The sequence below is a fragment of the Myotis brandtii genome, unplaced genomic scaffold (genome assembly GCF_000412655.1).
Source record: "Myotis brandtii unplaced genomic scaffold, ASM41265v1 scaffold333, whole genome shotgun sequence".
Lineage (NCBI taxonomy): Eukaryota > Metazoa > Chordata > Mammalia > Chiroptera > Vespertilionidae > Myotis > Myotis brandtii.
In genome coordinates, this window is record NW_005362842.1 from 480,111 (window position 1) to 493,837 (window position 13,727).

Below are 13,727 nucleotides of genomic sequence, written 5' to 3' on the forward strand. Positions count from 1 at the left end.
TCCGCGGCCCGGAGGGGGACAGCGAGTGGGCGTCGGGCCCCAGAGCGGCGAGGGTCCAGCGTGGGGTCCGGCTTGCTGGGATTTGGCCCCGAGGGAAGAGACTGGAAAGGAATGCTGGGGGGAGGGGGCAGCGAGGCCGGGGGAGGACTGGAGCCTGACCTGCCTGTGCCTCAGTTTATCTCCCTGTAACCTGCGATGCAGGCCATCAGGGAAGAGGGCCGGCCCGGGTGGAAGCTTCTCGCACTGGGAATATTTAAAGACAGGAAACCTGACTTGGGCGGGGTGGCGGGTGCCTTTTTTTTTTTTTTTTTAAATCTCCGAAGCGGTGCTGTGGCAAATAATAAGCCTGTTTCTTTGGGCTCAAGGTGAGAATTAGGTAACCACATTTAATTTCAATACTGGAAAGAATTTAATCTGTGACCAGCAATTGTACTTCTTGGAATTAGCATGCAGATACACTGGAACACGAATCCAAAGGATAATCATGCTCCATTGTTTGTAAAAGTATCAAGACTAGTCTTAAGGTCCATGAGTAGGGGATTGAGTAAATAAATTATGGTGCATCCATAAAACAGCTTACTATAGCAAGAGAGAGACCCAGGAAGATAAAGATGTAGATACAATTTAGATGTAGACCTGTGAAAAGGGGGTGATGGATCATACATATATAATGCTGGCATATGCACATATGAACTGTGGAAAGAGATCTGGGAGATGTGGGGGGGGGGTTAAGATAATGCATTTTCACTGTATGTTCTTTTAAAAAATATATATTTTATTGATTTTAGAGAGGAAGGGAGAGGGAGAGAGAGATAGAAATATCAATGATGAGAGAGAATCATTGATTGGTTTCTTTCTGCAGGCTCCCTACTGGGGATGGAGCCAGGCATGTGCCCTTGACCGGGATCGAACTTGGGACCCCTTCAGTCCGCAGACTGACGCTCTATCCACTGAGCCAAACCGGCTAGGGCTTTAATGTAGTATTTTCAAAAACCAATACATGTATTACCTTTTCAAACAATGTATAGGAATGTAGGAGATCCAAATATGCCACCCTCAAAATATGCCACTTTCTAAGGATTATTTTGAGCTGAAGGCAATTGAGAAATAGACACAGACTCTGCCCTCACCCAATAAATTTCCCTTATTAAGTCCCCCCCTACCCCTACTCCCCAGGGAAGGCAGAAAATAATCATAGGAGACAATTCTAGACTCTTATCAGTGAGAGAAAATCTACATAACAAATCTTGCTAAAAAAAAATCTTTATCTTCCATTAATTTCTGCCACTATCTACCTTCCCACAGCATGCCCCCTAAAAAGCCTAAACCCCTTTCCATTGTCTTACCACTTCTCTACAAATTTAAAGTTTACCAGCCTTGATCAATTGGTATAAAAGCCTCCATGCTTGGCCAGTCACTGAACCTAACAGGAGAAGACAACCTTTCCTCTCCTACAGGGGACAGAAAAACACATCGAGTTTTGACAATCAACAGGTAATTATGGGAGGGGCTGTTTGGGTGGCAGTGAGCCCCCCACCTTAGAAGAGATGTTGCTGAGGTGGAAAATAGGAGTAGAGGATCTCAAAGATGTGCTTTCCTCCAACTTTGCCACCTAGAGGAGGCACACTGAGCCACCTGGGGTTAAAAACACAGAGATGGGCCGGATACCGCATTTGGGAGGACTCATGCTTGCAGGTCAGAAAATGAAAAGCTCTTCAGCTGCTGGCTTGACCCAATGTTCCTGACATCAACATGCTCACAGAATGTAAACAAGTATCAGACAAGGCCACTGCTTATTTGGAACAAGGCAGACACACAATGATTCAACAACTTCCTCTTCTAACATGAGTGGGTCCTGCTTTTTTTTTCTTCTCTTTTCCTTTTTCAATGACAATTCTGGCCCTGCTTTACTTAATCTTCTTACCTCCAGGATAAAAATTAAGATGACTAATCATCAAATTGTCCCTGTTTCTTGACTGTGTCCAATTCAAAACAATTCCCCACTTCCTTAAACCATCCGTAGAGTATCCAAATCCTAACATAAACTCTTTCCAAGTCCCTTTTACCAAGATTCCTCAGTTTCCCTGGTGTGTGTTCTCTCTTAATGAACAAGCTGAATAAATCTTTTTGGTAACAGGGTTTTAAGAGCTACCTGGAGGGTTCCGTGGTCCTGAAGCAACCTGCCTGGGCAGGTGTTTGTGGGGAGGGGAGGAGATAGGCTGAGGCAGGAAGTAGGAAAGCTTGAGCAATTCTTCCTCTGCCATCAACCAACCCTTCCTGTGGCCTTCCGCAAACCATTTCACTTTGAGCCTTTTTCCATTTCAGTAAAAGAAGAGATCTGAATATATTTCTAAGGTGCCTTCCAATCTAAATATTATAGAATTCCAAGCTCTACGGGTTTTTGTATTTTCAGGTAAATGTTCCCCCTACATGAGGCATTTGTACAACATGGTCATCATTGGCAAGTCTACATACCACCTACACTGTTATGTATTTAAATAAATCATTTTCAAGTTTTCTTTCTTTAAATAGAATCTCAATTTTTTTGCTGACATCTACAAAAGAAAATTTACCTCATTGCTTAAATGGAAAACCAGCTTTGGTTGGTAGAAATGGAAGTTTTTTTGCAAACACACACACACACAAACCCTGAAATAAAACAGTTATTTAACTGTAGATGTGGTTATCTGTGGAGAGATGTGGAAAATGAAGCCTTCATTCTGTTAAAAAGGGAGATAAGCAAGTGTTAGAAAAATGTTAAATACATACTAGTCCCAAACAAACTTTTTCTATGGTTTGAAACAGGACTTTTTCACTGTGCCTTCCAATGATATACAGAGCCCACATTTTAGGAAACAATGCTCATTTTTCCCTGATAAAGTTGACTCATCTTTCAGTTCTCAGATTAAATTCCTCAGAACAACCTCCCAGGCTCCCCCCCCCGCCCCCGCCTGTCCCCCACAACTAAATTGTATTCCCTTAGGCTACTTCTTCATAGTACTCATCACAATACCGTATGTTATGGTGCATTTATGTTGTCAGTCTCTTCTTAACTAGGCCATAAATTCTGGTTACACTTTGTAACCGGACAACCAAGGGGTCTGGGCTGCCTGTCACTACTCCAGCCAATTAAGCAGAGACAGTGTTGAATCATATATTGTTGTGGACCAACATTCGCGAGAATAAGACCACCAACTCCAATTAGGTCTTAAACAGCAAGCGAGGATTTATTGAACTGGCCAGTGACTGCCACAGGCTTTCCCCTGTAACAGCCCGGAGCTTTGGGTTCCTCGAGCTTTTATCCCCAGAAAACACAAACGTCCTTGATTTACAGTTACAAGGGTCTAATCAGGACCTCGACGCCGATGTCTGGGAGTGGGAGACTTGGAGTTATGCCTGGGTACCTATCCTTGACCCCATCCTTGTTAAAATTTTTTACTGACATTCAATTCATCACAGTATGAGCATTTATTCCAATAATGCCAGCAGTATGGGAGAGCAGTAGGTCAGCCACAAAAATCTGCTCTGCACCCCACCATAAGGCAACTGCTTATATTGGGTAGAAGGACAAGATTACGTGGAGAAGTAGGAATTACAGGTATGGGAAAATGAGCATGGGACAATCATTACAGGTTACAAGTCATGTAGGCTGGGGAGGAGGGGGGAGGGGCAGAGTTACGGAAAGCGGCGCCAGCCAGATTACAGGTAGTAGGGGCAGGGGGTTGTAAAGAGCAGGTGCCTCCAGGACTACGTGCCACGAGGTTGTAAATCTTTCCATAATGATAGGCAGTTCTTCGAAGGAGGACAAACTGCATTCCGATGTTAGCTCCCATGTCCCAGGGCGTACAATTCTCAGCGAGGTTAGACTGTGCTTTGTCTAATCAGAAAAGAACAATCACGGTTAACAGAGCATGATTAATATTTCTTATAGTTATAGTCAATTTCTAATATTCTATTTCTGCCCCTAACAACTTCAGTATCCCAGATGTTGACACATAATGGGCTCCCAGGGAATACAAATGAGGTGAAGAAATCAAGCCTCCACAATCCTAAAGCGCTGGCAGGCTTAGCCCCGCCTCCTCCCTCAGTTGGCGAGGAATTAGCCCCGCCCTCTTTCTCTACCAATGACAGGTGCCTTCTGAGCCGCGGCCGAGGGCGGTGGGCGGGGCCACGCAATGACGCTGGCCGCGCGTTTCCGGCTTGAGAAACCTTGATGTTTCTGAGGAGACACCTCAACTGGTAGTAACCACGCACGAGAAGCCTCCGGATCCGCCGCTTCCATCGCCGGCGTCACCATGGGAGCTGTGCTGGGCGTCTGCTCCCTGGCCAGCTGGGTGAGTTCCTGGGCTAGTGTCTCGGTCTGACCTGTGGTTTGGACGAGGGGGGGCGATAGTGAGCCCCGAGAGCAGACCCGAACGGGCCTCGGCTGCAGACGCCCGGTAATTGGAGGGACCGTCCCTGAGCTGCGGAGAGTATCCAGGAGTCCAGGCCAAAATCCGCGATCGGGAGCAGACGGCTCACTTTTCCGCGTTTGATGAGCGTAGGAGGCCAGGCCGCCATTGTTTACAATTTCCGTTGCCCCGCCCCCAGGAGCCTTCCGGCCTCTGGGTTCAGCAGCCGCTGGAATAGGACCGAGGAATGAGCTCCCAATGCGGGAGCTCTCGGGTTCATTTCGAAGCGCCTTCTTAAGGTGGCGCCATTAAATTTGCGTGGTTTGAATACTATTTTTATCCTGTAGCGCGGGATTTGCCAAAGCTACAGAGTATGTGGCAGAGCTGTGGGTTTAACCGAGGCCTGTGCAGTTCTGGTGCAAGGGGAAGAAGGCCTTGTAATTATTATTCAAAATTGGAAGCCACCGTCTGAACTTTGGGACCTTGTATCGTAAGACGAGGATAATAACGCCAGCATCCCTCGCCTGGAAAGCTGTTGTGGGATAATACAGTTGAATTGTAGACTGTAAACTCCATATTTTAAAAAGGGAATTTTAGGACCTATAGAATAGAATATGCGGAGTTCCCTCGTATACTCACTTCAGAGGACTGTCTGGGCTCATTACACTACCATTTCTTAGGGCCACCTCCGCTCCCTCTCCCTCCCGTCCCCATGTTGAGTGTGGACCTATGAACCAGGAGATCACGGTTTGATACCGGGTTGCGGGTTCGATCCCCAGGAGGCAGTGATGATTCTCTCTCATCATTGATGTTTCTATCTCTCACTCCCTCCCCCTTCCTCTCTGAAATAAATAAAAATATATTTTTAAAAAGATTGTGGATCTTAAAAAGGGTAGGTTCCTTGTGAGAGCAGTGGCTTTCCAATTTTTTTTTATTTTGACCCAAAGTAAATAAATTTTACATAGTTGAGTTAATACATCCATGTAGACACAAGTTTCATGAAATCTTACCTTTACCATCTGCTGTACAATTTTTCTACCACATTAAAAAAATTCTGGTCAGTTGATTTTTATAATCCACACGTGGGTTAAACTCACTATTTATAAAATAGGGGAGTAAAAACTTTTCTTCCACCCTTGGTTGGTAGGTAAGGACCTGTGACAAAAAAACAGATTAGCAAGAGAAAGAAAGTTTATCTATGCGTGCAAAACAAACATTCACACACAGTTGCTCAGTGATGAACTCAAATTACTGCGTCTTATGGTAATTCTATGTTTAACTTTTTGAGGAATCTCCAGGTTACTATTTATTTATGTATTTAATTATTTTTATTGATTTTAGAGAGAGGAAGGGAGGGAGAGAGAAAAAAAAACATCGATATAAGAGAGAAACATCTATCAGTTGCCTCCCATACGCAAACTGACTGGGAATTGAACCCACTAACTTTTGGTGTTCTGGGCCACACTGACCAGGGCTCCAGGTTACTCTTGAATAGAGCATAATGGCTCTTGCTATCATCTATAATAATAAAAGCGTAATATGCTAATTTGACTGGATGTCCTTCCCGGACGAAGTCAGGCTGCGAGGGCAGCCCGGGTCCCGTGTGCCAGAGGGAAGCCGGTGCCGACAGGCGGGGGAAGGAAGGCCTACTCTTGCATGAATTTCGTGCATTGGGCCTCTAGTTATTCATAAGGGTTTCCATATAATGTTGCTTGTAATATCAAATTTGGTAACGAGGGTTCTTGGTAAATAGCAAGTGCAGTTAGGTTTATATTTTTCTCATTAAGATACGTTGTTTTTAAAGATAATATGATACCTGTGTGAATATAAATAAAATTTATTGGGCTCTTACTATGTTTTAGGTACTGTGTTGAGTGCTTATTTAATACAGTAATGTCTGAGGGAGGAAGATTCTGTTAGAGTCTATGTTACAGATGGAGAAAAAGGTTTGCTGAGATAAAGTGGCAGAAATAACATTGACTTCAGAGCCCATGCTTTTAACCACTTCCTCCTAGTTGTAATTCTCTGTTAGAACTGTCAGAGTCTGGCTTGCTTCGTTTTCTATTCTGCGATACCTATGTCAGGAAGTCAGGAAGGAGTCCACTGAAAGCTCTCAGACAGCCATATGTGCTTATTACAGGTTCCATGCCTTTGTGGTGGTGCATCGTGTTTGCTATGCGGTTGCTGTCCCAACAGTAAGAATTCCACTGTGACTCGCCTCATTTATGCTTCTATTCTCATCCTGGGCACTATTGTATCCTGCATCATGCAAACGGAAGGGGTAAAAAATCAGCTGAAGAAGGTTAGTAGAAGTAACAGAACCCTTAATGTACTGATTATTTTTATATTCTGCAAAATTTTAGTTGACATTAATATTCTTATTTCTTCACTTACGAAAGTCAATCAAATTCATTGTAATTTGGGATATAGTAAAGATACAGAATATGAAGGGATTAGTCCTTTCCCAGAAATAAAGGAAGTTTAAGTGAACATCTTCAGGTTCTAGTCTAACAACCGAGAGAGGCAACAGATATTAAAAGGGTGGCCCTAAAACTTAAACATTTAAACTGATCCAGGCCTTTGAAAGGAGTGAGTTGTAGCATGAAAATTCCTGGGATAATGGGAGATAACCTCATCATTAGAGAAGCGCAAAGAAGAGAGCACTGCACTTTTATTTCCAAAATGCAAATTGTTTATACTCTCTGGTGACAAGATGGTAAATGATTGGAAGACATAGAGAATAATCCCACAGGATGGTCTTGCAGTTGTTGAAGTAGTCAGTTTCGTAAATCCAGGCTTTCCTATGGTGGGGTGGAATCTCTGTTTAAATGTGGGTGTTCCCATAACATTGACATTATTTTTTCCAGATTCCTGGATTCTGTGAAGGGGGATTTAAAATCAAGGTGGCCGATATAAAGGCTGATACAGATTGTAATGTGCAGGTCGGTTTCAAAGCTGTATATCGGATCAGCTTTGCCTTGGCCATCTTTTTCTTTGCCTTTTGTCTACTCATGTTAAAAGTAAAAACAAGTAAAGATCCCAGAGCAGCAATACACAATGGGTATGTAAGATTTATTTATTATTACTTTGTTATATTATGGTGTGGACCTTCGCATTCAGCAGTTAATGTTGCCATTCTGATGGGAGCAGTAGAGTATGTAAATCAGTGGCCCAGATGTATGTCTGACCTATTGTACATGTGAAATTGTTTCAGTGTCATTTTCAATTGGAGACCTGTAGTATTGGAGGAGGTAGAGGGGATGAGGAGAGTCTTATCTTTTTTTTTTAAAAATATGTTTTTATTGATTTCAGATATGGGAAGGGAGAGAGGGAGAGAGAGAGAAACATCAACGATGAGAGAGAATCATTGATCGGCTGCCTTTCTGCAGACCCCTTACTGAGAATTGAACCTGCAAGCCCAGCATGTGCCCTGACCAGGAATCAAACTGTGACCTCCTGGTTCATGGGTTGGTGCTCAACCATTGAGCCAAACCGGCTGGCTTATCTTTTTTTTTTTTTAATTAAATCTTTATTGTTGAAGTATTACATGTGTCCCCCTTCCCCCCCCACTGATTGACTCCTTCTGTCCCACCTCTGTCCCCCGCCCCAGGCCTATTGTTTCAAGTTTCTAGATTTTATTGAACACCTGTGAAATAGTTCAAGCACTGTGCTAGGTACCACATAAACAAAGGTATTTATTTATTTTCCTTTCTATTGTTAAAAGATAAGATGTGCATGTTATATTTAAACTAGAGGCCCAGTGCACGGAATTCGTGCACTAGTAGGGTCCCTAGTGGCTGCTGGCCAGGTACTCCCTCCCTTCCCCCCCGGCCGCCTGCCGCCACCGGCCAAGGCCTCCCTCCCTTCCCCCGGCCGGCCAGGCGCCCCCTGGTCAAACTCCCGGAAGAACTCTGGTCAGGGGACAATTTGCATACTATGCTTTTATTATATAGGATAGTATTCAGAAAGATAAACAGTGGATATATTTGAGCTACTGATTTACTTACTCTGTTTCTTTCTGTTCCTGGCCCCTAGTTCCCCTAATTCTCGTTTGAAGAGTAAAGGGAGTTTTGTAAACTTTATAAGTAAATTATCTCCTTTTTATAGATGCAATAACTAAATTTGAGAGAGGTTATATAAATTGCTTGAGATCTCAGCCAATGAGGGTTGGAGCTGAGATTGAAACTCAGGTCTGTCCAGCTCCAAAGTCTGATTTTTTTCACTCTGCCATACAGAGAGTCTTTAAAGATCATGGACGAAAAGCCAGGTTTGGTCTTGGCTTTGCCAGTGACGAGCTGTGTAATTGTGAGCAAGGCCCTTATATCCTATGTTGTAAAAGAAGGACTGGGAAGTAACTTTTCCCCACACCGAATAGTTAATTGCCCTATATTCAGCTAACATTGTTTATCTAGAACACTTCAGAATTCTAGAAAAAGTCCTATCTTTAAGTGCTAAAAGTAGGGAAACTAAGGATACATGTTCCTCTTAATGTGAATGATCTGTTCCCTGTGCTGTTTATTCTTAAATTGTGTGACGTACTGAATGAAGTAGCCTCATATCAAATGAAGATCTAAGTTAAGTCATGTTGGAAATGCTACTAAGGCTTTATTTTTGCATTTTAGAAATTCATTTTCTCACTATTAGGGTGAAAATTAGCATTTCATAAATGCGTTTTTAAATATTTTAATAGGTTTTGGTTCTTCAAAATTGCTGCCATTGTTGGTATCATGGTTGGATCTTTCTACATTCCTGGGGGTTATTTCACCACAGGTATGACTCACTATTTAATTATAAGATATACAGACTCTATATGATTAAGTTAAAACTATGTTTTCAGTATTGATTTTGCAGAACTGACAAAGGAGGTAGTGTCCAATAATTTGACTTGGTACTAATATTAAGATATTAAGGCATTCAGGTCACTTCTCAGCTGTTCTGGAACCATATGTTAATTGTTTGTCAATATTTTAACAGTCTATCTTCTTACTTGACAATATTCAGTTTATCAGAGAGCTTGTCACCATAAGGACTTGTAACTCATGTGCTCTACCACCCGTCTTAGCCTCCTTCCTTACTATGGCATTGAGTAACATGTGGATTTCCACTATGATTTTTTCCTCCCTGTAAAGGGAAAAGGCTTATAGTAGCATTTGGATGTTAGATCCTAGGCTCCCTTTGGCACAAGATAAAACAAGTTTTAAAAGATCTGAAGCCCACAGAACACTTCTCAGACAATGCCTTTGATTTTGGAATTGGAGTAATCTTGCTGAACTGTTGGAGACAATATGTTTTTACCACCTATCTCTTACTTGAATTGAAATCTTTTTAGAATGTTAGCAACATTGTGAAATGTTACTTGTATGGTAAAGAATAACTTTGTTCTTTTGATTTGTAGTCTGGTTTGGTATTGGCATGCTTGGGGCCTCTATCTTCATTCTTATCCAGCTGGTGCTGTTGGTAGACATGGCTCACTCTGTGAATGAATCATGGGTAAATCGAATGGAAGAAGGAAACCCAAGGTGCTGGTATGCTGGTAAGTATCTAACTCAACTATGAGAGCCACACTGCATTATGCTACATGGAACAGGGCGAACAAGAAAAACATCCATTGATTTAAATGTACAAACTTTCAGGGTCGAGCTGACTTTAAAAACTATACTTTCCCATTGAGTTAATTCTGAATTATATGCATTACTGGAAGGGAGTAGCACAGATAATATAAATCATTGGATTCCCCCAATTCATTTATTTTGAGATTTGTAATGTAACTACATGCATTTATATAAGGGGGGAAATTGTATTTACTGACATAGTTCTGGTTTGTATTTTCTTGTTTCCCTGGACAAGGGGACTCAGATTCATTCTGCATGTGGGACATCTGCCAACATAGGCAGAAGAAAGTGAACAGTACTTACTGCTTTATTCAGAGTATGACCCCACACCTCTTATAAAATCCTTTTGGTGGAAAAAGGGTACTTAAAATTTTTAAATTGGGAACATAATTTATAGCCTGTAATAAGGGGAGGGACTTTGGAGCCCTTCACTTATTAGGAACAATGACCCAGCTGTATTTTAGTTTTAAAAATAATGGTTGAGATTGCTTGCCCTGACTCCCCCTCACCCCCCCCCCCCATTATAAAATAATAGATGCTGTGTGTCAAGAACTTGAAAATCAAAAATCACAAAAAAGAAAATTACCCAAAATCTAAGTCCCCAGTAATTATTATTCACTGTTAACATATTAGTCTACATGTATATCTTCTATGTATAGGAAAAAGTCATTGAAAAATATGTTTGTGTCTTATTTATTTTTTAAATGTAATATATATTCAAATAGTTTATAGTTTGACCATTTTAAAAACTTGGAAATAAGCTTGCTGTGAATGACCCATGTCCCACGTGGTTCAGGGTTCAGGATCTAGAGAAGGGGCCGCACACAAATGAAAAAGACAAGATAAGAAATGATAATTTGGAAATTGGAGGGCCAGGTGAGAGCCCAATGCAAGAAGATGGACTCTGCCTCTGCTCAGGCCTCGCCATCCTTTTATTCAGTTTGGGACACACCTATAGCCCTTAGGCCAGCAAGTTCCAGTAACAGACAGACTATCTTATCAGTAAGGATTTACCACGACTATCTGGTGGGGAAGTTGCTTCAGCTACCATTGTCTCAACTAAACAGTGGGTACATAGCTCTGACTTTTGCCAGGGCTCAAGGGTCATCAGCATTCTGGGCTCCTTGTCCACACCTCTCAGCTAGAGAAGATAATAGGTGGTTTCCCACAGCTTGTGAATAAGTTTGGCTACAGTACAGCAATAAATACCTAATAACATATTTCTGAGTACATTTCTGATTATTTCCTTAGAATAAATTCCCAGAAGTAGAAGAGTGAAAGGGTTTGGATATTTTTAATATTTTTAGCACATGTTATCAAATTGTCTAGTTTTCTTTTCATCTTATATAGTTAGGATGCTTCTTTTTAAATTGAAAAAGAAAAAAATAGTACCATTTTTACTATAAACACAAATGGTAGACTTTTATAAAGAATAAAACATGCAACTCTACCAACTTGCAACAACCCACTTTCCTCTCCAGATGTAACCACTGGAAGGGAGTCGCACAGATAATATAAACAGCACCAACTGGATAAGAATAAATTCAGTTATGTTTAAATGTAAATAGGTTTATACTATATATTGTTCTATGACTTTTTTCTTTTTTTTTAAATTTTGGTAACCTTTAATACAGAAAGTTTCTCTTTTTATTTTTTAAATATATTTATTGATTTCAGAGAGGAAGGGAGAGGGAGAGAGAGAAACATCAATAATGAGAGAGAATCATTGATCGGCTGCCTCCTGCACATCCCCTACTGGGGACTGAGCCTGCAACCCAGGCATGTGCCCTTGGGCGGAATCGAACCGGGGACCTTTTAGTCCGCAGGCCGACGCTCTATCCACTGAACCAAACTGACTAGGGCTGCTCTTTTCACTTACTGTATGATGAATATTCTTTCCTATCAGTGAACATAGAGGTATGTCTTACTCATTTAACAGTTGCATGGTATTTCAATCCATACAATTCCTGATGTTCCATGGCATGGTATACCATAATTCATTTAACCATTGCCCTGTTATTGGTCACTTAAACTGTAATGTCTATTTATTGCAGAAAAATATTTTTTTAAATTGTCTATCATTATGGATTGGGAATCCTGAAACTTTTCCTTCTTCCTGACTAATAAAATTTCTTTCTTTTTTCTTTTCTTTTTTTTTTTTTTAACCTATTTACTTCTGTTTTGTATAATTCATTTTGGATCACTCCAACTATAGGAGAGTTTAATAATGAATTGTAGATTTGCCCTACTTTGGAGAAACTAAAAGTAGAGAAATCTTGTATGTTCAGATAGAAAAGCATTAAGAACTCTGCTAGTAACCTAATGTACATCATTATTTTATAGTAACACTAGAGGCCCAGTGTACGAAATTCATGCACTTGGGGATGGGGGGTGTCCCTCAGCCCGGCCTGTGCCCTCTCATAGTCCAGGAGCCCTGCGATCAATTGCCCCAAAGAGGTAGGCCCCACCCACCCAGCCAGGGCTCCGAGATGGATTGCCCCACAGAGGGAGGCCCCGCGCACCTGCCGCAGCCCACTGGTCGGTGGCCTGGGCCTCCCTCTGTGGGGCGATCATGGAGCCCCCCCAATTGATCGATCATCCCGCTGATGTGGTCATGTTGTGATAGGAAACAGGTTTATGTAGCCAGTGGCTACAGAGGAGAAACTACTACAAAAGATGCCTGTCCTGTTTAGTGCTAACACTATCCCTGGCACTGAGCTTGCTGTGAACTGGGACATTTTGAAGGCTAAGAGATCTTTTAGGTTCCTAAGAAAAGCTTATAATGAACAATATTTTGTATTTAGTTAGAATTTACTCTGGTTAGAATGATCAGATGTCTGGTTTTTCAACCTATGAACTCAAGTTAGGTAATCCAGGAAGTGAATTCAGTTGTTTGGTGGATTTTGTAATTTAACATTGAGCCAACTCGAACACAATCTGAAACTTCAACCTTAGGGCTTCTGTCAATTCACTGTAAATTAGTAACCATCATAAAAGTGAAATAATGTCTCTCTATTTTTATACGGAGAAGAAAATTGGTCTTCATTTATAAAAGTTTGTTAAGATTGGGGGTATTCATATTGTTGTTTTTTTTTCTTTTCAGTTTTACTATCTGTCACAAGCATCCTGTATATCTCTTCAATCCTCTTTGTCAGTTTACTCTACATATACTACACCAAACCAGATGGCTGCACAGAGAACAAGTTCTTTATCAGTATTAATCTGATCCTTTGTGTTGTGGTTTCTATTATATCCATTCATCCAAAAATTCAGGTATGATGGTTTTCTGCTTCTTCCTCCTGTGGGATTTTTAATTAATGCTAAACTTGAAACTTAGGTAACCTCCTATATGAATTTATGTCCAAGTTAAACATTTCTCCATATTATGATAAAGTCTTCATAATTAGAACTTAGTAATTATAAAATGTGCCATTGAGTTGCCTGTAGTATAATTAAATGAATAATTTTCTTATCATTTAAGAAAACCTAAGCAACTTGAGAATTTATAATTTCATAAGATTGTTTACAACTTGAGAATGATTCTTATGAATCATTAGCCAAGATATTTTAGGGGGATTAAACTAGAAAAAAGAATTGATTTTTAATACTTAAAAACAAAACTCATGCGCCTAAGTTTTATCACTTAAATAACATACTTTTAAAAATTAATGGAGTTTTATATATGAAACTAGAGGCCCGGTGCACGACATTCGTGCACTGGCGG

The 13,727-nt window shown here is 41.0% G+C and overlaps 1 protein-coding gene across 1 annotated transcript in view; it reads left to right on the forward strand.

Moving 5' to 3' along the window:
• The first annotated feature begins 4,252 nt into the window (after positions 1-4,252).
• Positions 4,253-13,727, forward strand: part of SERINC3 (serine incorporator 3) — a 19,113-nt gene continuing 9,638 nt past the window's right edge. The window contains exons 1-6 of the mRNA XM_005871236.2: positions 4,253-4,334; positions 6,532-6,693; positions 7,259-7,452; positions 9,082-9,161; positions 9,787-9,924; positions 13,107-13,276. Of these exons, the coding sequence (XP_005871298.1) occupies positions 4,296-4,334; positions 6,532-6,693; positions 7,259-7,452; positions 9,082-9,161; positions 9,787-9,924; positions 13,107-13,276 (783 nt within the window). The 5' untranslated portion in view covers positions 4,253-4,295. The remainder of the gene's footprint in view (positions 4,335-6,531; positions 6,694-7,258; positions 7,453-9,081; positions 9,162-9,786; positions 9,925-13,106; positions 13,277-13,727) is intronic.